At 42.1% G+C, this 25498-nt stretch overlaps 1 protein-coding gene across 4 annotated transcripts in view; it reads left to right on the forward strand.

Annotated features, from left to right (window-relative positions):
- MAMDC2 (MAM domain containing 2) overlaps window positions 1-25498 on the forward strand; it is a 161945-nt gene that overhangs the window by 85216 nt on the left and 51231 nt on the right. For all 4 annotated transcript variants that reach the window (XR_014057814.1, XM_081504376.1, XM_081504392.1 and 1 more), the window contains 3 exons: window positions 11328-11584; window positions 15292-15385; window positions 24509-24652. Coding sequence is in view for 3 of the 4 variants with exons in the window: in XM_081504376.1 (XP_081360502.1) it covers window positions 11328-11584; window positions 15292-15385; window positions 24509-24652 (495 nt within the window). In the remaining variant the exon portion in view is untranslated. The remainder of the gene's footprint in view (window positions 1-11327; window positions 11585-15291; window positions 15386-24508; window positions 24653-25498) is intronic.

Consider the following 25498-nt stretch of genomic DNA (forward strand, 5'->3'; position numbering starts at 1 on the left):
TTGACTTCCTACTTTTGCATTCCAGTCCCCTATAATGAAAAGGACATAGTTTTTTGGTGTTAGTTCTAAAAGGTCTTGTAGGTCTTCATAGAACTATTCAACTTCAGCTTCTTAGGCATTAGTGGTTGGGGCATAGACTTGGATTACTGTGATATTGAATGGTTTGCCTTGGAAACGAACAGATCATTCTGTCATTTTTGAGATTGCACCCAAATATTGCATTTCAGACTCTTTTGTTGACTATGATGGCAACTCCATTTCTTCTAAGGGATTCTTGCCCACAGTAGTAAATATACTGGTCATCTGAATTAAGCTCACCCATTCTGGTCCATTTTAGTTTGCTGATTCCTAAAATGTCGATGTTCACTCTTGCCATCTCCTGTTTGACCACTTCCAATTTACCTTGATTCGTGGACCTAACATTCCAGGTTCCTGTGCAATATTGTTCTCTACAGCATCAGACTTTACTTCCATCACCAGTAACATCTACAACTGGGTGTTGTTTTCACTTTGACTCTGCCTCTTCATTCTTTCTGGATCTATTTCTCTGGTCTTTTAAATAGCATATTGGGCACCTACTGACCTGGGGAGTTCATCTTTCAGGATCATGTCTTTTTGCCTTTTTATACTGTTCATGAGGTTCTCAAGGCAAGAATACTGAAGTGGTTTGCTATTCCCTTCTCTGGTGGACCACATTTTGTCAGAACTCTACACCATGACCTATCCATCTTGTGTGGCCCTATTCAGCATGGCTCATAGTTTCACTGAGTTAGACAAGGCTGTGATCCACGAATCAGTTTGGTTAGTTTTCTGTGATTGTGGTTTTCATTCTGTCTGCCCTCTGATGAATAAGGATAAGAGGCTTCTGGAAAAAGAAAAAAAAGAGGCATCTGGAAGCTTCCTGATGGGAGAGACTGACTGTGGGGGAATCTGGGTCTTACTCTGGTGGGTGGGGCCATATTCAGTAAATCTTTAATCCTATTTTCTGTTGATGAGTGGGGCTGTGTTCTCTTGCTGTAGCTTGGCCTGAAGCCAAACTATGGTAGGGGTAATGGCAGTAATGGTGACCTCCTTCCAAATGACTTATGCTAGTATGCTGTGGCTCCCAGGACTGTTGTATTCAGTGCCCCTGACACTGCGGCAGGCCACTGTCAATCCACATCTCTGCCAGAGACTTTTGGACACTCACAGGCAAGTCTGGCTCAGTCTCTTCTGGGGTCACTGCTCCTTTCTCCTGAGTCCTTGTGCACACAAGGTTTTATTTGTGTCCTCCAAGAAGACTCTTGGAAGGCACAGGCCTGTGCCTGGGGAAGGTTTCCCCAGACCTGTGGAAGTTCTGTAAGCAAATCCCACTGGCCTTCAAAGTCCAAGTCCCCAGGTTGGGAAATCTATTGTGGGCCCTAGAACTTTTGCAACAGTGCAAGAACTTCTTTGTTATAATTGTTCTCCAGTTTGTGGGTCATCTGCTCAGTGGCTCTATGGTGGAATTAATGGCAACCTCCTCCAAGAGGACCTATGCCACATGCCACACCTCCCAAGTTTGCTTCAGCCAGAGCCCCTGTCCCCGTGGCAGGCCACTGCTGACCCATTCCTCTGCAGGAGACACTCAAACACTCAAAGGCAGGTCTGGCTCAGTCTCTTGTGGGTCCTGGTGTACACAAGGTTTTGTTTGAGCCTTCTGAGCATCTCTGGTGGGAATGGGGTTTGATTCTAAATGCAATTTCACCCCTCCTACCATCTTGTTGAGGCTTCTCCTTTGCCCTTGGGCGTGGCCTGTCTTTGGTGGGATCCAACATTCTCCTGTCTGCAAATCAAAACTATAATGAGGTATCCCCTTACAACAGTGAGAATGACCATCATCAAAAAATCTGCAAATAATAATACTGGAGAGGGTGTGGAGAAGAGGGAACCAGCCTATACAGTCTATTCAGTTGGTGGGAATGTAAATTGGTACAGCCACTATGGAGAACAGTATGCAAGTTCCTTAAAAAACTAAAAATAGAACTACCAGATGATCCAGAAATCCTACTCCTTGGCATATATCTGGAGAGAACCATAATTAAAAAAGATATATGTACCCCAATATTCATTGCAGCACTATTAACAATAGCCAGAGCATGGAAACAACCTAAATGTCCTTTGGTGGAGGGATGGATAAAGAAGCTGTGGTACATATATACAATGGAATATTACTCAGCCATTTAAAACAAGAACAAAATAATGCCATTTGCAGTGACATGGATGGACCTAGAGATTGTCATACTGAGTGAAGTAAGTCAGACAAAGACAAATATTATACAATATCACTTATACATGGAATCTAAAAAAAATGGTACAAATGAACCCATTTACAAAACAGTAATAGAGTCATAGATGCAGAAAAGAAACTTATGGTTTCCAAGGGGGAAATAGGGGAGGGATAAATTAGGAGATTGGAAGTGATGCATATACGCTATTATATATAAAAAGATAACTAATAAGAACCTACTGTATAGCACAGAGAACTCTACTCAGTACTCAGTAATGACCTATATAGGAATGGAATCTAAAAAAGAGTGGATATAAGTGTGTGTGTATATATATATCTGAGATTCACTTTGTCATACAGCAAAAACTATACTGTAAGTCAACTATACTCCAATAAAGGAAAGGGAAAGGAAGAAAAGGAAAGGGAAGTCGCTCAGTCGTGTCCGACTCTTTGCGACCCCGTGGACTGTAGCCTACCAGGCTCCTCCATCCATGAGATTCTCCAGGCAAGAATACTGGAGTGGTTTGCCATTTCCATCTCCAGGGGATCTTCCCGACCCAGGAATCGAACCCAGGTCTCCCACATTGGAGGCAGACGCTTTAACCTCTGAGCCACCAGGGAAGTCCAACTCCAATAAAAGTTAATTTTAAAAATAAAATGCTTTGAGTCCCTCCTGAATATGTATAAACACATTGCATTTGGCATTAGAAAAAAGAAAGAGGAGGATTAAAGGGAGTAAGGAATGAGAAAAAGAGGACCTGGCTTTTCTAATATCTTGACCAATAGATTTTCTAATATCTATACCAAGGCATGATGATGTGGTCATCCCTGAGGAGCAAAAAGACTTGGTAGTAAAGTATGTCAGCCTTGCCATAGGCACTCACTACTCTCCTCTCTCATTCCCTCTCCCCATCCCATCTCTTCCTCTCCACTTTTCCTATCTTTTCTCTTCTTCCTTGGCTATTCTAAAACTGCTCCCAAAGGCAGGCAGCTTTGCCCACTAGCATTGCTTAGTCCCCTGACGTCAGTATGAAGGCCCAACGAAGTATTTGAGCCTGAGCCTGAAGTAGTCATGTATGGATGTGAGAGTTGGACTATAAAGAAAGCTGAGCGCCGAAGAATTGATGCTTTTGAACTGTGGTGTTGGAGAAGACTCTTGAGAGTCCCTTGGACTGCAAGGAGATCCAACCAGTCCATCCCAGAGGAGATCAGCCCTGAGTGTTCATTGGAAGGACTGGTGTTGAAGCTGAAACTCCAGTACTTTGGCCACCTGATGCGAAGAGCTGACTCATTTGAAAAGATCCTGATGCTGGGAAAGATTGAGGGCAGGAGGAGAAGGGAATGACAGAAGATGAGATGGTTGGATGGCATCACTGACTCAATGGACATGAGTTTGGGTAAACTCCGGAAGTTGGTGATGGACAGGGAGGCTTGGCGTGCTGTGGTTCATGGGGTCACAAAGAGTTGGACACGACTGAGCGACTGAACTGAACTGAACTGAACTGAACTGAACAGAAGGAAAGAACTCTAGGGAGACTTTTACCTGCTTCCAGCAATCCCGAATTACAATCAGCCTAATCAGAGCCTTCTTCATTGATCACAATGAGGCTTCTTCATTGATCGCTCATTCATTCATTCAACAAATACATAATAAGCCCTCTTTATAGACCAGGTATTCTTGCATAACCTAGTGATACAAAAATTTCCAACTGTTCCCTAGAATGCCACTATTTGAGTATAATAATCTTTATGTGAGAAGAAGGGCTATGTATGTCATCAAGTGAACTGGGGAAATGCTGAGCTAAAGAAAGCTAAACAGACACCTCTATTTGATGGCTTCTCAGTGCCTTCAGTATACTTCTGTGTTAACATATATTATGGCCTTTCTCAAAATGTTCAAATACTGAGATGCTATGTAAATATGCACAGGGATGTATGATTAGTAGAATTATTAAATAAATAATTTGGGACCACAGAAAAATGAAAGGCCATCTTGGTTTTGGAGTTTGGGGAAGGCTTTCTACAGGAAGTCATATCAGAACTGGTATTTGGCCTGATGGATAAGGAGAAGATAAGAATAGTGTATGCAGAGGTGTCCAGGCATGAGAATAGATAGTTTCTTTGATGTTTGGAGAGTGTTTGAGGATGGTGGCATGCGTGATAATGGCAGAGTAGGGCCTAGATCCTAAGTTGTATTTCTGCTTGTGATCAGCAGGAAGCCTGGATGCCTACCTTCCATTCACTTCTTCCAACTGTTCTCTGCTATTTCACCTTGGCTTCTCTTTTTGGAGTCATCAATTCCAATGAATAACCAAAGAGCCTTCTCATTCCCACCCAACACACACACACACACACACACATTCACACTCCTCACATTTAGACTCCTAGGTGAGACTTCTCCCTACATAGAATGGGGCTAAAAAAGATGAGTTCTAAAAATTCTAAAATTTTTTATTTGAAACACTTTTTGCTCATATAACTCAAAGGTTTGACCAGGATTACTCTTGGGAAAAAAGCCTCCAATACTCTAAACAAGAGAAAGGCTGCCTTTCTTATTACATTTGCCTTCTACCAGGTATATTGATTTTCCCTGAGCTCCATCAATTTGGGTGGCAGAGGAAAGATTAAATGGTTCAGCTGTCCGCCCGCAGCAGCAGATTTGGCTCTGTATAAACTCATCTCCTGTTCATTCGTATCCTGGAAGCAGCTCATGCTTTTGCTTTCAGGTAAAAACTGCAGAAACAAACAGCAGGGGTAAGGGAAGCCATGTGCCGGCTCAGAAACTTCAGAGCTGCAGAGATGCTGAAGGAAGTCTTCTCCGGAGGGCTCTGGCCTATGTGTTTTAGAAAAGAGAACAGTGAATGTAATATCTGAAAAATATTGTGTGGATGTCAGTTTTCCTTCACTTGTCTGTGTGTTTTTAACAGCCTCAAACAGTGAGTCAGATTTTTCAAATGAGCACTATGTCTTCAAATTCTTGTCTTATGGTGGAAATGACTAATGCAGTAGGAGTGTGATAGAATACTGGAGGGGCTGGGATATTATCTTGCTTTTTCTTACTCAATTTGGATTCATCACATGTGGATTTCTTTCCTTTGTTAATATTTTATGATGTGAAACAAAATCCTTCAGGGGATAAGCTACTGACAGCTCAGATCATTACTGTTTCCCACCTGTCTTAGCAAAAAGAAGATAATTGCTGGAAAGATAACAAGGAAAATCTGTTCCTTTCCTGAAATTTTAAAAATCAGGTCTGCATACGGTGCCGCTACAGAAGGAGCTGAACAAAGTTTCAAAATGTAGAATAAGGTCAGAGTTGTTTTACTCCATCAAAGACGGATGGATCATCTTTCCATAACTTTTCTCTTTTCTCATTTCAGTTTGGATTGAGTTCAAGCATCATCTTCACAGCACTTACTCGTTCTCTCTCTGCACTGATCCATTTGGTTCATCACAAAAGCACTCAGCAGGGAAGCAGCTTTATTAATTTTCTCACCATTACCTTTGTGCAAGCTCTGCTGGATCTCCTTTCTCTGTCCTTGGGTGACTTCACCATGGCTTTCCAGGCACCTTCTGATATTAACAAACCGCCTCATTTTTAAGGATTAAGTTCAGTTGATTTGGAACTCCAATTTCTCATCCTTCAACCAGAACACAGAGCAGCTGTAGAGAAAAGATTGGGCTTTACTTCTTCATACTTCTTCCCTTTGTTCTTTTCTTCGTCTTCCTCCACTCACGATGCTGCTTCTGGCTTCTCCAGGGTTGGGGGAGGCAAGATGGGGATGGAAAGGGGATGAAAGGTCATATATGACCTGTGCTGTTTAATCTGGGGTCGATGACCTTCACGCTGCAGGTGGCTGGATGCTGGCTATGTCTCTTACAGCCAATGACAAAAATGATGCACTCTCTGACTGGCCATCTGTGAATCCCCCTTAGTGCTTGTTATGAGGTACACCCCACCAGCCCCTTTTTGTTAGGGTTACCAGCCTGCATGCAGTCCTTTTGAGAAGAGTCCTTTAAGGCAATCTAGCCCAGCTATCTTCTGAGTTTTCCACCTAGGCTTTGGGAAAACTCAGATGTCTCCCCCATCAAACTCTGGAAGTCCAGCTCACTGGCAACAAAAGTCCTTTCTGTCCCTTCTGCCCCCATGTCCCTACAGCCTCTAGATGTATGCCGTCAAGGCTCTGATACAGAGGCCCAGCCTCTGCAACCCACAAACTCCAGTTACCCCTGGAGTTCTCCCAGTAACTCTGCCAACCTCCTCTCAAGGCCCAAGGCAGTCACAGAACCCAGGAAATTGCAAGCATGGGTGGGATGAGATTAGATGGTAGTTTCCCTCCCCAACCTTCTCTACAAGTGGTTCTCTGAAACCCCCTCCCTTGGGTAAAAGTAAGAAAGGGGAAGCAATCCCCTCCCATTCCCTTGGGTGATCAAAAGGAACCACATGGCAGGTCAGCTCCACAACAAGTCTCTTCAAAGAAACTCTGCCTCCAGTGTCTCTGATCCCTCCTTGGCCTTCTCATATATACAGGCAAGCGGAGGGGGGTGAGGACGGAGGGTTAGGATTGGTGGGGAGGTGAAAGGGTCTAATCTGGTAGAGCAGGTTTAGATTCCAGGTCTGCCACAATGTAGTATACACAACAGGGATAGTTTAGTACCACGCTGTAGAAAATAGAGGGACTTGTGCCCCATTGTTCTTATCACTGAGATCTTAGCAGAAACTAGAAGTCCCACTTCATATACTGACTCTACTGCAGAGTCAGACTCTATTATAGTAAAACTTTACCAAACCCTTCGAACTAAAGGTTCAGCAGGTAACTGCCAGACCTGTAGACTGGAGAGCAGGCACGGTAACTAGCTGCCTTTGGGTGCTGCCTCCTCACAATGGCAGCAGACCCACTGGCATGCCTTTCTTTGGGTCTTCCCCCATACCCAGGAGACAGCTCGTCCAGACAAGCATGACACAGATGCAGACATTGCAACTGGAGCACAAACGTGGCCAACGGGACCGAATCACAGCTGAGTCAGAGGATGCCGTTGGCATCGCAGCCAAGCCAAGGGCAATCTCTGTGGAATGCTGGTTAGCCAGACTGTTTGAAAAGAGAAGTTCAGGAGCTGCCTTCAAAGTTCTTTTCCTAATTCAAGGGAAAATGGCTGATTACCAGTGAGCCACTGGTTCCACATGAAAAGTTGAGCTAATACAGAGAGCTGCTGTAAGAAAGGAGGGAAGCCCTCTTCAGAAGAGAGTGTGCATGTGCTCTCACCGCAGGTATTTTGTCAGAGGGGCCTGAGCTTTGGCTTGCATCACAGAGAGTTTTGCTCTTTTAATAGGATCCCCAACGGTTTGGTTGATTATAAGGATCCTTTCCACCTAAGATCTATCTATACCTAGTTTAATCTACTCGGACCTAAAGGATCTGATTTTTCTTTCTAAAAGGCTTCTTCTAGAGATTCTGGAGGTTCCGGAACCCTGGACCAGTTGAGGGGTTGGCCTCATTGAGCTGGGCAGAAAAATTCTTGTAATATAAGACAACTGGCCATAATTTTCCAAGCACTCCAGGCTACCTCCTTCATTACCCTTGGAAGGGTACACAAAACAGTGCCTGCGCCACCACCTGCTCCCAACCTCAGAGCAGATTGTACCTGATGACACATATTCAGCCTGGGCTTGTGGTCATTCCTCTGGCCCAGCCTCCTGGGGCTGACACCTGGTAATTTCTGAATCGTCCACACTCCTTCAACTGAGATGATAAGCTTCTGATGAGTTACCTTCTGTTTCCCAGTGAGAAAGCATCTTACTCAGACAGTCAGTAAATAGTACCCAACTTTGGCAACAAATGAATGACAGAGAGGAAAGGGTGGGGAGGCAATAGAATGCGGTCTGGTCTAGTGGTTCCATACGAGACTTGGTGTCAGCAGTCCTGGTCAGATTCCCAGCAGCCTCTCTGACTCACTTTGGGCAGGTCACATTGTGTTTGCTGTTGTTTGGGATCAGAAGTGGGACTGTGGCTCATTGGCCTCATGTCTTGTGCATGGGTTGTTACCTAGGCACTAACTGCAAATTCAGATATTTAAATTTTGTCCACCCAGGAGGTGAGTAAGTAGCCTTTAAGAAGCACTGTCAGATATGTGTCAGCTGTGAGGAAGATACATTCATAATGGGAAGGAGTGTGAGACATTTCTCCTAAACACAGTTATTATGTACTCTGGAAGCAGAACAAATAATTTCCAGTGGATTTGTGAGGTCTCCTAGATTTCCTGAGGTCTCCTGGAGTTTTGGAGGTATGCTTCACCTGGATAGACTGAATTCCTTCTTCATGTCTGTCTGGCCACCAGCAGTGCTTCAGAGGACACTGAGCTTAGGAGGGACACTCGTGGCCTTGCCTCCTTATCAGAAGTTCCTGGATTCTGCTTAGTCTAACATGCTGATTCTTCCTTTAAAATCCCTCCCCCGAGGCAGCCAACTGGGAGCTCATCAGCTGCTGCCAGTCTGGCAGTTACATTTATTTGGCACTCACAAAGTTTAAAAAATTGTGGTGAGAGGTGTTATAGGTTGAATTGTATTTCCTCAAAATCCATATGTTAAAGTCCTAACCCCTGGAACTTCAAAATAGGGGAATGGAAATGGGGTCATTGAAGATTAATTGGTTAAGATGAGGTCATACTAAAGTGGGGTGGGCCCCGGCCCCACCCAAGTCCAGTATGACTGGTGTCTATAAAAAAGGGAAATCTGGCCACAGAGAGATTCAAGTTTAGAAGGGAGAATACCATGTGACCATGAAGGCAGAGATCTATCAGTCGGTGTCAAAGACTGCCAATGCCACAGAAGCTAGGAGAGAGGCATAGAACAGGGTCTCCCTGACATCTGTCAGAGGGAACTAATTGTTCCCATACCTTGACCTTGGACTTCTAGCCTCCCAAATTGTGGAACAACAAATTTCTTTAGTTTCAGCCATCCAGTTTAGGTTACTATTATGGTAACCCTAACAAAATAATAGAGGTGGTATCATTTTTAAATGAATGGATTTGCCAGAAAAATCTGGATTTTGAGTTTCAGCAGGAGAAGCCTGAAGCTGATGTGAGGACATTGGCAGGAAGTAGAGGGATGGTTTCTCAAGGAGGAGCACAGGTCCACACACAGGGCCAGTGCCCCTCACCCCCAGCTGGTTGTCACAGCCCAAGAATACAGAGCCAGCACTATCAGATTTCCTGATTTTTTAGGGAAGTTTGATATCTGCTGATGTTGAAGCTGAAACTCCAATACTTTAGCCACCTCATGCGAAGAGTTGACTCATTGGAAAAGACCCTAATGCTGGGTAGGATTGGGGGCGGGAGGAGAAGGGGACGACAGAGGATGAGATGGTTGGATGGCATCACTGACTCGATGGACATGGGTTTGGGTAGACTCCGGGAGTTGGTGATGGACAGAGAGGCCTGGCGTGCTGCAATTCATGGGGTCGCAGAGAGTCGGACACGACTGAGCAACTGAACTGAACTGAACTGAACTGCTATCTGCTTCCCGTCGCTGGTGAAATGTGATTTCCACTGTTGGCGGCTACTCTCCATTTTCTCCCTGACCCACTCCACTTCAGTCATATACTTGATCTGGCTGACTCCTCTGATCATCTGAGTTTGTGATTTCTGTTTATTCACAGTTGCATGGCTTGGCAAGATAGTCAGACAATTCTATTTAAGCCAGGGAGATTTTCCAGAGTGGGTTGAACAATTTGCTACCGGGAGAAAGGAGCTTTGATTTATCCACCTTTCCCCTCTGCCATATTGCAGTGAAGATTGTTCTGAGACCATGATTCTGCTTTGAATCACCAGTTGTTGAGGGCCCACCACATTCCAGGCGGTGTGTTAGCTGCAAAGCAAGTGTCCAGCATGTGAATGCACGTATCTTCCTAATATACCTACTGCTATTTTGCTGGCGATAAAAGAAAAGGTTATAAACCAGGCATCATGTAATAAAAACAAAGACATCAAGCTGTAATTGTTCTGAGCTTATAAATAGAAAGGCCATTCTGTCATAGCTGCATTGCCTCACACTCCTCTGTCACTGCAGCTCAAATAAATTTAGACTAATAAATAAATAAATAAAATTGCTGATACTAATAGTACTATATGGGAGGAGCATGGTATAAAAACATTAATGGCATTCCTTTACTTCATTATAATTATCTTAGGCAATTACAATGTGCCAAGTAAACGCTAACCACTTCACATACACAATCTCATTTAACATTCAGATCAACCCTGTGAGAGAAATATTTGATTATTATTCTAGAGATCAAGAAATTGAAGTCCAGAGATATTCAGTAACTCGCTCAAAGTCACAGGGCATAAGATGTAGAGCTGGATTCAAAGCCAGTGCTTTTAATGCAAAATCCAAGTTCTCCCACTTCCACCCCTCAGTTTCTTTATTTTACCAAAATGCCTCTAATGAAGAGCAGCTTTTGGGTCTGGAGTCCACCAAGGCCTTGCCAACCATCGAGGGAAGGGGGCGTGGTCCCAGGTTCAACTTCCCAAATCCTAACCCTGTCGATGGTGTTGACTGACCTACATGTTCTATTAAAGAGGTACAAATTGTCATCTAGTTTGAATTCGAAATCTTTGTTTCACTCACAGAACACACAGTGACGTTACATGTATATGGCAGAGATGTGGAGAACAGATGGTGTGCTTGGCATGCTCTTAGAAACCTGATCATTCGAAGAAGGCTTGTTGGAGGGGCCTTTGGGGTCATGTTCTGCTTTTTTTCCTCAACTGTGTTCAGCTTATAAACATTCAAACACTTTACAGATGACATATGTACCTTTCTATATGTATGTTTTACTTCAATCAAAGTGTAAAGGAAAGAGAAAGAATGGTCCTTATATTAAGCAGAGCACAGTGAACTCCACTATTTATCTCCCAGCTGCAACTTTCATCAACCTATGGCCAAACTTCTTTCATCTACAGCTCATTCTCTTCCTCTCCTCCACTCCCATCAGGTTATTTTGAAGTAAATCCCAAATTGTGTAGTTGCGTCTGAGAATCTGTCTGCCTGTCCTAGGTTGTTTTCTCTGTGTGATTTCAGGCCATTACATGTACGTGGACTCTATCTACGTCAAGAACTTCCAGGAGGTGGCCCAGCTCATCTCCCCAATGACCACAGCCCCCATGTCTGGCTGCCTGTCATTTTATTACCAACTCCAACGGGGGAATGACAACATCTTCTCCGTGTACACGAGGGATGCAGCTGGCCTGTATGAGGAGATCTGGAAAGTGGGCGATCCAGGGTATGCTGTCTGGAACCTTGCTGAGGTGGAGTTCAGTGCCCCGTACCCCATGCAGGTAGGTATGCCCGGTGTGCCCTGGCCTGGCCACTCTGCAGAGATGCCACCCACACCCAGACGTGGCGTTCAGGAGATACTGCAGTCTCATACTCATTCCTCCTTTCCTTCTGTATCTCAGTCTCAACCTCCCTTTTCCCTTCCTTGGCCTTCTCCACTTTTCTCCTTTCCTCTGTATTCTCTCTGCCTTCCTCCTCTATCACGTCATTTTCTAGAAGAGTATTTCTTAATAAAGACAGATATGGGAAAGCCAGTCAACCAACTAGATTTCTTGGCCACTCTCTCCCTCTGAACTTGCACTGTGGCCATGTGAGTTCAGATGAGATCAGTGAAACTCCTACGTGAAACTCACTCTCAAACTTCAGCTCCTGACAGCAGCTGTGAAGGTTCCTCTTACCTGAGGGAATACTCTTTCTAAATTGAAAAAAAAAAAAGACTTATTTTTTCTTTTCTCCTTTACAGTATAAATAATGTCATAAAAGTCAGAAATAAACATGATGTTGGCCCTAATTTGAAACAAGCCTTGAGGCCTCTAAATTTTTTTTAACTGTTTATGGTTTAAAACTGTTCATTTACATGAGTAGTAAATGTCCAGTGCAGAAGAATTAGAAAATTCAGAGAAGCAAAACAAACTAAAACACCCTATACCAGCCCTGCAAAGAAAAGAACTAACATAAGCACATATATTAATACATATCTGTACATGTATTCTGGGCTTCCCAGGTGACACAGTGGTAAAGACTCTGCCAGCCAGTGCGGGAGACGCAAGAGACTCGGGTTCAATCCCTGGCTCGGGAAGACCTCCTGGGGAAGGAAATGGCAACCCACTCCAGTATTCTTGCCTGGGAAATCCGATGGACAGAGGAGCCTGGCGGACTACAGTCCATGGGGTCGCAAAGAGTCAGACACAACTGTGCACACACACACACACGTATTTCAGTACTGACAACAATCCAACAACGTAGATAAAATTATCCCCATATTCCAGATGAAAGAGGAGGAAATGGAAAGTGCAAGACGTTTGCTGTTTTGTTCTAGGTCACACCACGGGTGAGTGCCAGGGTGCTAAGAAAATTTCCTGCACTAAATCGGACTTAAATTTGAAGGAAGAGGGGATCTCTGTCCAGTGACCCCTGGGACCTCTAGAATCCAGGGATGCAGTGCTGTGGTTGCAGATCTGGGGCTCTAAAGAGAGTCTTAGTTCGCATAGGTTATGAACATCTCCTGCTTTCACTTTGCACTTTTTGCAGCATCTTCCCTAGTTCTGTTTAGAGTGCAAAAGAAGCCAATGATCCTCTGGATGCTTTTCAGTAGTGCCATCTGCTCACCTGATGTGTTTCAGTGAGTGTTGGGGTGGGGTCTCGGTTTTGGAAGTGTTCTGTCCATGGACTGTGTGCCTGCCACTCCCTTTCCCTCTTCCAATGCCCCCCACCCCAGACAGCCCCAGAGAGGGGACTTGTGCTGTTTCCTATTCCAAAGTCTAACCAGGCCTCGATTTGCTCTTGCAGCCCAGTGGAAAATTTTCTATGAGTTTGGGTTACAAGGAGAAAAAGAAATGCACATGCTGCTTAAGAAAGTTTTCCTAAAAAAAAAAAAAAAAAAGAAAGTTTTCCTTCTATTAAAGTCATGAGTCACATGCACAGTGAAGGCGTTGTCCTTGCAAATTCCTTTCATCCAACCGTAAACTCCTGGGGCAACATTTATAGGAGTGAGACTTTGCTGAATTTTCTTTTTAATCAATGCTTGAAAAGTTACCATTTCTGTTTACTGCTTAAGTTTACTACTAAACTTAAGTACATATCCTTTTGAGTCACACATGCATGATTTTGCCGTGGCAGTTGGGACTCATTACATCAGGATTATTGGCTCCTGGTAATTGCTGAGAAAAGAAACTTACCCTATGGAAATCAGCAAATTTAATGTCCCTGTATTCTCAAATGAATTTTTCAAAGGAAGACAAATATCTGAACAAAAGAGAACACAATGACACAGAGGCTGTGATTTGCAAATTATGATTGGAAATATCCTTATTCAGTAAGGATATTTAGATCAATCAGTAAGATCAATCTGTTGTTGGCTTTATCACCTTGAAAATGAAATGTCATAGGCCTATGTTGAGCTTATAAACTGTATTTGCTCCTCCTCATTCACCCAAATCTGTCCCCTTGGTTCTCAGCCCTTCCTCCATTGCCAGAGACAAACTTCCAGGGTTGTCTTAGATTTTGGAAAGGCCAAGTGCCTAAGGACCATTGTTATCAAGCTGAAAGGGACAATCTTATCCAAACTTTTCTCAAAAATTAAGAAATTGAATCCTAGAGGAGAAAAGGGACAAACTCGAATTAATTAGTGGCCAACTAGACTCAAACATGAATACCAGTTCAGGAGGGGGTCACCCTGGAGAAAAAGGCATGGATTTAGTTCAGAGCTAGTTATGCACCTGACTCCACAGGAGCTATATATACAGTATCTCATTTAATCACATCTACAGTCCTACAAGGAAGAAGTTAAAATGCCTATTTTATAACAAGTAAAGTGTTGTTCTGAAAGGGTTAGCTATGTCCCCAAGGTCACCTAGTTAATATAGTTACAGCAACAGGATTTGAACTCTGGTCTGTCTGCCTCTAAGACACCATTCTCCTCAGCAGAGGGTGAAGACTAGAGGCCTATGGGTTAGATCTAGCCTATAGTGATTTGTCTAGCTGCTATAGTGGTATTTGTTTATTTTTGTTTTGCACACACATTTGTTTTAGTTTTTGAACGAATTGTTAACATTGAAAAATCTGAAGATTTCAAATAAAAATCTAGCAATTAAGTCCTCTTGACAATTTGATGAGTCCAGGCATGTTAGGCCTGAATTTGCACCTGCCAGCTACTGACGAGGCTAAGTAGCAGCTGCCCCCAGTAGATGAGCCTTGCTCCCCATTTCACACCATTTCATCAGATGAAAACCCATATCATGCATTTACATTACATGCCTAGCCCGATGGGCACTTGGATTTCCACCCCTGCTCAACAGCATATTTTATGTTATCAATCCAGCAGAGTGGTCTGCACACTTCAGTGGTTTTCCCAACACAGGTGAGTGTTGTACTCACCATACTTGATCCCCATGGAAAGCAGAAAGTCACAAACAGAAAGTCATCCATTGAACTCAAAAAGTTGGTGGCAGAGAAGACAGTATAACTAAAGGGGCCTGAACTCATTAATAATCCCATGTTCTCTCTACTTGAGCATGCCAGGATATGCCAAAATCCTAACGTTTGTACACAGGAGTTCTGGGCCTGATTCTGCCTTAGGGATCAGGTAATCATCTGTGATTGCTGCATCTTTGTCCAGATGGACATAGAATTGTATGCATGAAAAAGAGAACCTGAGAAGGGCTTAGGGCTCTGTGGAGGGCAGGATTGCCTTCTGCAAGCAGCATGTTGCTTCTTTGATTGAAGTTCGTAAAACGAATTATTGAGTCTGCAGTTCTATCAGCAAGTGATATAGGTACTTTGACACACAAAGGAGGGGGGAAAGTCCACCAGCAAAATGCAACTTAGGGCTTAGTAGGCACTCTCCCCCAAATAAACTGTGACTTAAGGAGGGAGTTGCTCAAATACCTATACACCTGGCTCTACTGACACACCACTTTAAGTCATAGTTACAAGCATTTAAGCCTAAAAGAAAATATGTAAACGTGTAACATGTCTTTCTCCTCTGCAGGTTATTTTTGAAGTTGCCTTCAATGGTCCCAAAGGAGGATATGTGGCCCTGGATGATATTTCTTTCTCTCCTGTTCACTGCCAAAATCAGACAGGTAAACATTCTCTTTTTCTTCTTCCTCTCATTTGTGATTTTCCTTTCTCCACAGATGCCTGTGATCAGGACTTGCTTTTAATTCCTTCTAATTTCCTCTTCTTTCCTTTTTTATCTCATCTTTAAAAAATTATTTAACCAAACAGTCATTTCTCTGTTATTTTACTCTTTTTTTCCTCTCCCAGAATGAAACCGATTTTTCTGACACCAGAGGTCAGTTTTCCTGAGTTAAGGAGATTTTATCTTCTCTACATACTGAGAAATTAAAATTAAATAACTCCCCCCCACACTCTATCTTTCTCTTTAAAGGAAATCTCTTTAAAGGAAATCTGCCTACTCTATACATGTGTATAGAGTAGGCAGAAAAAACTCTCAAAATCTACTGAGTAGAATTATAAGAACTCTTTCTAATTTTATGAATCTAGTTTTTAAATGTCCTCATGTTTAAAGATGTTAGTATTTGGTATACATCTGTATGATGGTTTTGACTTCAGAGTATGTATTCAATTTCTCTTTCTAAGTAAATGCTCACATAATTTTATCATGACCAATTTTGTAATTTCCATAAACTTTGTGTTTGTAAAAAGAGAGGGAATTTTTACTTCCTGGGAAAATAGGTAAGCAAATCAATTCAAAGTGAATTAGAAAACAAATGTTTTAGAATTAGAAGGGTGACACTATAATTGATAACCCAGATAAATGCCTGCCTGCCAATGCAGGAGACATAAGAGACATGAGTTTGATCCCTGAGTCAGGAAGATCCCCTGGAGGAGGGCATGGCAACTCACTCCAGTATTCTTGCCTGGAGAATCCCATGGACAGAGGACTGGTGAACTATAGTCCATAGAGCTGCAAAGAGTCAGACACAACTGAAGTGACTTAGCATGCATACATGCACAGGTAAATGTAGTTGACCTTACCTTTTAATGAATTTGTTTCCTTGAGAGGCCTCAAGGAGACACAGTGGTCATCCATCTTATTAAGGAGCCTTTGTTCTGGGTTTTGGAGTGTGGGAAGTAAATTTTTGAACTTGGTTTTGGAGGTGTAACTTTCGCTTAAGATAAAGTTGGTCTCTAATTTAATATAGTTTTGAATATATTCTTTTTTTAATGTGCATATATGTATGTATTTATTTTTACAAAAATAAGGTCATACTGTACATACTATATATAACTTGCTTTTTTTCATATAACAGTACATAATGGACGTGTATCTATGTAAACAAATATGGGACTACATCATAATTTCTAATGGCAATAAGGCACTCTAGCATATGGCTTTATAATCATTTATTTAAACAGTTTCCTACTGTTGGACAATTAGGACATTTCCAATTTTGCAGCCTCAGATATGCAGGTGATACCATTCTAATGGCAGAAAGTGAAGAGGAACTAAAGAACTTCTTGATGTGAGTAAAAGAGGAGAGTGAAAAAGCTGGGTTGAAACTCAACATTAAAAAAGCTAAGATCATGGCAACCTGTCCCATCATTTCAGGGAAACAGAGGGGGAAAAAGTGGAAGCAGAGACAGATTTTGTTTTCTTGGGCTCCAAAATCACTGCAGATGATGATTGCAGCCATGAAATTAAAAGATGCTTGCTCCTCAGAAGAAAAGCAATGACAAACCCAGACAGCATATTAAAAAGCAGAGATATATCTTTGCTGGCAAAGGTCTGTATAGTCAAAGCTATGGTTTTTTTCCAGTACTCACGTATGGATATGAAAGTTGGACCATAAAGAAGGCTGAGAGCCAAAGACTTGATGCTGTTGAATTGTGGTGCTGGAGGAGACTCTTGAGAGTCCCTTGGGCTGCAAGGAAATCAAAATAGTCAATCCTAAAGGAAGTCAACCCCAAATATTTATTGGAAGGACTGATGCTGAAGCTGAAGCTCCAAAACTTGGGCCACTTGATGTGAAGAGTAGACTTACTGGAAAAGACCCTGATGCTGGGAAAGATTGGAGGCAGGAGGAGAAGGGGATGACAGAGGATGATATGGTTGGATAGAATTACTGATTCAATGAACATGAATTTGAACAAACTCCAAGAGATAGTTGGGGACAGAGTAACCTGACATGCTGCAGTCCATGGGTTGCAAAGAGTCGGCCATGACTTAGCTTAGCGACTGAACAACAACAACAAATGTTGCTATTCCAAGCAATAATAAAATAACCAATTATCTATATCATCACTCAATTAACTAAATTTTTTTTCTCTTAGAAAAATTCTACATTGTGAAATGTCTTGATTGAAGAGTATGTCCTTAAGAATATATGTGTGTATGTGTATGTGTGTGTGTGTATGTGTATGTGTGTGTGTGTGTGTGTGTGTGTGTGTGTGTGTGTGTGTGTGTGTGTGTGTATCTTAGGGTACTATCAGCCTCCAGAAAAAGCCAAGACAACTTACTTGCAACAGTCACACGTGAGAATACCTGTTTCTACTCACCTATACCAACCACGGGTCTTGGTAAATTTTACATCTTTGCAAATCTGATCACACTGCATCAACCAAAGAGCTGTCAGATGCCTCAAGCTGGGGCCAACCAAACTCTCTTCAGGACTTTTAATTTTGTCTGGCATGACCCAGAGATGGAAGAAACCTTAGGGGGAGATAGTTGAGCAGTTCCTTCCACCAAGGCATTCTGGAATTGCCAGCCTCCTTCCTGCTCAGCCTCCTTCCTACCAGCCTCCTTCCTGTGCAGCCTTCTCAACCTCTTCTATTACATCCTCACAGCTTTCCGTAAAATTTCCTTTTTCCTTCCTAATCAAAAGGCCTTTTCTTCAGAAAAGATTAAAAAACCATGAAAAGTGTGTTTTGGTGCCGACTCATAAACGTGACTGGCAGTTGCTGCTGGCAGTTGTCTGGGAGCTCAGTTAGGTCTGTCTCCTGAACTGCTTACACATGATCTCTCCAGCAAGGTGGTCTCAGGGTTGTCAGACTACTTCATTGGTGGCTAACTTCCAGCGAAGCCATGTTCCAAGAGAACCAGGAGGAAGCTGTAGCACCTTTTATGACCCAGCCTCAAAAGTTGCATACCATTACTTCCTCTGGATTTTATGAGGCAAAACTGTCACAAATTCATATTATGTCCATAGTTACATCAGTCCATCTTAGGATTGTTCGATGTCATCAGATCAAGAAGAGGTGTCACATACGATTGCTGTTGGTGAAGGTATTCGCAGAGTTGAAGAAAGTCCTTTCCTTGAAGTAGAGAAACCCACCATGGGAAGCCTTCAATTGATGAGGATGTTAAAAAGCTGAAAGCTTGTCCTGAAGATCCCAGACAAGCCCCTAAGATGATAGTTTATGGTGAATGGTATCGGATTCTTGATCTCCAAAGAAGAAGATTTACCTTTAGGACCAGGGACCAGGCTTGATCATTCAAGAGTTTTTGTGAAGCAGAGTTTTATTAAAGGATAAAAAGGGACAGAGAAAGCTTGACATAGACACTAGAAGGGGGATGGAGAGTGCCCCCACTTTCGAATATATTCTATAAGAAAAGGAGCTTAGAATATTTTCCACTCAAGCTAAATTGTTACCTCCAGATTACATAGAAACTTATTAATTAACTGAAATCAAATATTAGTTTTTACTAATTCTAATTTAAAAAAACAAAACTAGTGAAACAGAACAGACTTGATTTACATATTTATATGCTCTAATTAAGATGATTTAATCCTAACAGTAATCAAAAATTAAGAGTGTCTAAATTTGGCAGAACACAGAAACTAAAGTGGTTTTACTTCTCTAAATATGATTGCTCCCTAATTTCATCAGTTAATGTTTCAGTGATGTTAATAATAGTTTTACAACCTCTTTAAAATTATTTTTAGAAAGTTTCTCTTCTCAGTCACTGGACATTTACATTGAACTTTTAAAAATATTCCAAGTTATGCATATAGAAGAAGAGGTATTTATTTAAAATCTATACTGGATAGCAGGTGGAGTGAAGTGGCAGCTGGAAGGAGATAGAATCTACTGAACCACCATAGAAGTAACATTTAGAAACATTTTCCTATTAAAAAAGATACAGAATATATGTGAACTCTTTTCTACTGACTGATGAAAAGAAAAGAAAGATTCCAGCAAAATAAGGACCATTTGTTAAGAGAGATGGTGACCCCTTAGTCTATGAAATCCAGCCCGGATAAAGACCTTTTCTCCATAGGGACTACCAGGGATTCACATTTTTATATAGTTACCAAGGTTCCCTATTGGTCTTCAGAATTTCCTAGTACACCAGCTTTGCTTTAAATGGTTTAACTGCATGATCAAAATATTGTGCTTAAGAACCAGGACTTTGGACTCACATCCCTACTCTGCCATTTACAAGCTGTGTGACCTTCAGCTTGTTACCTAACGTCTCTGAGACTGTTTTCACGTTTATGGGACAAGGACGGAAGAAACTGTTTCATAGAATTGTCAGGAAGATTGATGATTTAATAATGTCCGTGACAGCCTTAGAAGAGTATGGCACACAGAAAATGCTTTCGTGAGACCTAATATTATTTACTTAATTTTCAAAATGCTCCCATTCATTCCCTAGAGAACAGGGAGTCAGATTGAAACTATAGAGAACCAGCAAAGGGCACTGTCTTGATGAATGTGTAAGCTGGAGCCTGCTTTATGCCCTTCATTAAGCACCTGTGGGCCAGATTCTGCATCTTAGAAGCTGAGCCCTCTAGTTTTCATACTTCCTTTTACATTTCACAAATAGTTTATGTCCTTCTGTTTCATAATAGGTACCAACATTTTTTTCTTTATCTTGGTTACCTCCAGACTTATTGTCACTGCTTTTCCCAGCTGGATCTGATGTTTTCTTCCCTCATCTCCCTAGTAGGTTGAGACAGGAATTACTTCAACATATGAAGCATCTTGTTCCCACCATCTGGTTGCTCTTAGATTAATCCAGTTTCCCAGACCTGAGACCTATCTCAGAGTCACAGGTATTAAGCACCAGCTGCTTGTCATCCCCCCAGATATTTCCCCAGGATGCTTACGGAGGACGGTGAGACCTTACCCCATCCCTCCCAGCTTGAGTAACAGCCCTTCCCTTTCCAGGCCTCTCCCATCTGAAAACTCTCCATCCACCACATTTAGCCTAGAACCTAGACCACAGGAATAAGCTTTCCTTTTAATCTACAAGTCCTTGAATACCTAACAGGTGATTCTACTCACTTCTCACTTCTGGAAATCCTGCCTTAATGCCCAACTACCAAACAGAGACCTCCAGTCTCTGCCATATGCAGACCTAGCTTCATCTCTGGCCTTGGATTCACGCCACACCCAGGCCAGGCTCTGGGAGGATACTGACACTAACAGATATACCTCTAAAAGGATGTCTGTGTGGGCCTAAGTTCCAAAACTGACCATTCACCAACAACACACTGCCTAGACCTCTTGTCTGGTTTGGAAATGTGGCTCCAGTTGTTGCCTAGGCTACAGCTGCAGGTATCACAGTCTTGCTTAACTCAGAGGCCTTCAAGCATCTCCACAGCCTGATCAGTGGCCCAGCCCTGCTCTGTCATGATTCCTTAGTCTGGTGCTAGGTCCCACTCACCGTATTCCCTTGCCAGCTTTGAGCTGTCCCAGCCTGCTTTCAGGCTGGCCTGCGCTAAAATAAGAGCTACTGCGCAAGTCTTAACAGTCTAAAGAATACCACACCCAAAGTCTCTCTAGCACTACAAGGGCTGATAAGCCTCTTAGATCTCAAGGACTGATACTGAGTTCATCTCTATGAACTCCATGAAGCAGAGGAAAAGATGAGAAATATTCCCAACCATTCTTCTCAAACGGCAATACCCTCTATCAGATTAGTTTATCTTCAGAGCCTCCTGAATCTAAAAAGTTCAAACATTGGAAATCAAGTAATTAACTAAATGGTACATTGTGATGCTCAAAGAGAACTATTTTTTTTTTGATGGGACGGGGTGATCAACTGATGCTCAGAAGCTTCCAATTTCCTCTGATTCCTTCCTATGCTTCAGATATGTTATTAACACTCCTCAAATTCAATCGCCACTTGACACACACTTCTGAAACAAGCCTGAAGCAAAGGCTTTTCATTCACCCCATGTCTCTGGGGATCTCACTTTAGGTCATACATAAGCCCTTGGCCCCCATCTTCAGGAATTAGATAGTGTCTCATGCTAGAATAAGCATTCTAGTTGAAAAAGATTTAGGTTTTGAGTTATGCTTTTGAGGTTTTCTTTTTTCAGACTGTCTCAGGAACCCCAACAAATCCACTGCTAGAACTAAGTGTTTAGCAAAAGAAAATAATTGTGTCCTCAGAAAAATCTTCTCTGTGTGACTCAGTTTGTCACTATGGAGACAACAGAGCTTTGCTTACTTACAAGTTTTACTGCCACCTCTCACCTCCTCCTACACACCTAGGAAATGGGTTATGGATATTTTTTGGATGCCCAGGTAGATATTCCTTGGGATATATTCCTGATGAACAATGTCACTGACCTTCCACTCTCTTTATCCATGGCTTTTGGGAGTGCTGCCCTATTTTCTGAGCTGAATGGCTCTCTGTAGGTCTGAATTTCCATCTGCTTTTTCATTACCAAATGGCAGAGGGGTGACTAAGACTGAAGACCATTATGGGGTTTCCCATGGGCTCGAATCTCTGTAGGGGGATGTCAAAGGATCCTTGCTTGTATGTTATCATAATCATTTTCAAATGTGTATCTTCATGACTTTATCTTCACAGCTTCAAGATTCAACTTGATGCTGACAGAGTCAGGCAGAGCAGTGGGTTGCCACCAGTCTTAGAGCGCTGAAAATTCTCTTCCTTTCCTTCTATCTGGCTCTTCAGGGGCCTCTCCTGGTACAGTTGCTAAGGCATATTGTCTCAGATATGATCAGATTCCAGTTATGTAAGAACATTTTCTTCCTATTCTTTTTTTGTATTGTGGTTAGTCACTTACTTTTCTTTTTAATTTAGCATTTTTAAAACTCTTTACTTTTGTGTCATTTTAAACTCTGACACAGTTTCCAAGATTATGATAAGGAACTCCCATATACTCTTCACCCAGATCTACTAATGTAAATTTTGCCAAATCTACATTTGCTTTATCAACCATTTAAGAACAGGTTATAGATATTATGTCCTTTTACCATTAAATACTTCATTAGGTATTTTCTAAAACCAGAGACATTCTCCAACATGCTATGGAATAATTATAAAATTCAGGAAACTTAACACTGATACAATATTATCAATTAATCTATAGTCCATATGTTAATTTCACCAATTGCCCCAATAAAGTCTTCTATAGCTGTTTGTTTTCCTAGACCAAGATGGAGTCTTGGATCCCTTGTAGCATTTGGTTGTCATGTGTCTTTCATCCACTTAGCTAGGCCAGCTCCTCAGACCACTGGAATGTTTTCTTGCTTTGAATATTGACAAATTGAGAGAATAGTGAGTCTTTGTCTCTACACAGCTCTCTGTTTCATCAGATTCCCATACCTAGAACTCAAGGGTTTCTCTAGAGATAATTTTCCACTTACTCAGAACAGTGCTGTCTCTGGCCCTAAAAGGTTGTGTGCTTAGTCACTCAGTCGTGTCCAACACTTTTGTGACCCAATGGACTGTAGCCTGTCAGGCTCCTCTGTCCATGAAATTTTCCTGGCAAGAATACTAGATTAGTTTGCCGTTCCCTCCTTCAGGGGATCTTTCTGGACCAGGGATCAGACCCTTGCTGTTATAGCCACGCGTTCCGGGAAACAAGCTCACTCAGAAGGGCGATGCAGATAGTGAAGTGCAGTTTATTACACCGGCAGGCCCAAGGCAGAGTATCCTCTTAGCCAAGGACCCCGACCAGCATTTGTGAAAATCTTTTGTACCCCATGTGTACGTGTCTGAACCCACCACCCAATTTCCTTGTGACTTACATAAACAAAGGAAAGGTAAATACAATCACAATAACCCCATCATTCATGTGTTATGTGTTCAAACAGTCAATAATCAATAAGCCTGAGGTTACATTCCAAACAGTCAATAATCAATAAGCCTGAGGTTACAGATAAAAATTTATGACCTGTCCGGAGGGGGTCTTATCCTTCTATTGTCATTTCCACAGGCACCAAGCACAGAGTTCAGAGTCCATTAGAGAGGTGGCCAAACATGATCAGCACGAACAGGCCTAAGATGGAGTCCAGGCCCTATGAATTCCTTCTTCATTGCCTCCTGCATTTCCTGCATTGCAGGCGAATTCTTGACCACTGAGTCCAGAGATAATTTTCTGCTTATTCAAAACAGTGCTGTCTCTGGCCCTAAAAGGTTAAGCCAGTATATGTCAGCATGCAGAAAAAGATTATACTTGGCTACAGTGAGTGTGTCCCAGACTGCTGCAGTCTCATTCCCTCTAGACTCGGTGGGCAATATGAACAGTGAGGTTTACATTTACTTGTTGCCAGGACCACGTTATTTTTGAAAGAGCAGGAACCTTTTATGTTCCATTTCCTTCAGGTAATCTGGGATGAGGTGATGTTTATAGACCAGAGTAAATGACACCAGAACTCAGCAAAAGCCAAAATAAAAGCAGAACCGGTAACAGAATTGGTATTTGAACAATGTGATTTATCCTGAGTAATGATTCTCTTCCAGCAAATTAGCTCCTGCTACTAACGTCAATTATAAATAGACAGTCGCTGTGCTTCTGACATAGAGATTGATCAACACAGGAAAATTATTTCTGGAAAATATTATTTCTACATATCTGTCAGAAAGAAATTAAGAATTCTATAAAATCCTTACTTTTTCTTTTTAATTTTGTATGAGTGAAATTTGAATTGTGAAGAAGAATGTGAATAAATGCTCTCAGTCTTTACATCAGGAAAGGAAATTTCTTTTGAAGTCTGGTACTTTGGGTTTTTTGTAGAGAATGTGAACAGAGCTCCTTCTTTCTACCCCTTTAGGGAGGAAAAGAACAATTTTCCTGTCATGCTGAAATGTGGGTTTGATGCTAACCTGTCAGCATGCCATTAGGGTAAAAATATTTTTGTTGTATGTTGCTTCTCCAAGCTCCCCTAGTGCAAATGTGTACATATTTGTCAATCAATTGTCATCCTTTGAGATCCTTGGGTTTGGCCTACTTTAACTTTGATTCTCCTTTGCTCAGAGCGTCCTTTTAGTGTCCTAGAAGCAAGCTGCAATTTTGAGGAAGACCTCTGCAACTTTTATCAAGACAAAGAAGGTCCAGGCTGGACCCGAGTGAAAGTAAAACCAAACATGTATCAGGCAGGAGACCACACTTCAGGCCTAGGTAAATCAGTCTGTTGCGTGGGATGTCATGGTGGGGGTGGGGTTGGGGGTTAGTATTCATGCTCCATTTCCTAGTAGTTCTTACCAAGACACCAGCTTGAAAGAAGGGGGTGGGTGTGGGGACAGCTGCAAAGAAGCAAAGACAATAGGTAATCTTGGGTTTGACCGTTTTTCAAAACTGGAATTCAAGATGCTGTGCTAGCAGATGTATTTACCAGTTAATTAAGTAGTCAAACCTTTGGAAATTCACTTTAGATAGAGAAGTACCTTTAAAAACCTATTAGGTTCCAATTACATGAGACATCCAGAATAGGCAAATCCATAGAAACGGAAAGCAGATTAGTGGTTGCCAGGGGCTAGGGAGAGGGCTGGGAAGTGACTATTCAATGGGTATAGAATTTCCTTTCGAGGTAATGAAAATATTCTGGAAGTGCATAATAGTGGCTGCACAGCCATTGTGAAAGTACTAAATGCCACTGAATTGTACTCTTTAAAATGGTTAAAATGCTAAAGTTTGCAGTATATGTGTTTTATTGCAGTAAATAATACATAGTGGGACATAAAACTATCACAGCTGTTGGGAAATGTTGGGTGGGCACTTGATGGATGGGCCTACAGGAAGCTCTTGGAAATCAGTGCGAGCTCCCCTTGTGTAAGGATTATCTATCGCCATCAAGACAGCCCTTGTGAAGTCCACTCCAGTAGAGACTGAGGGAAAGGGCTTTTTCTCAAAGGGTTACTATCTAATTAATATTTATATGCTGGGTATGGGGGTGACTTACCAGAAAGCTGATGAAGCTTGTTTCAGGGCCCCTCACTTTCACCAGGCCCTTGCAATTTTATACTT

Source organism: Giraffa tippelskirchi, chromosome 1, assembly GCF_054371585.1.
Source record: "Giraffa tippelskirchi isolate mGirTip1 chromosome 1, T2T-mGirTip1v1.2.pri, whole genome shotgun sequence".
Taxonomy (NCBI): domain Eukaryota; kingdom Metazoa; phylum Chordata; class Mammalia; order Artiodactyla; family Giraffidae; genus Giraffa; species Giraffa tippelskirchi.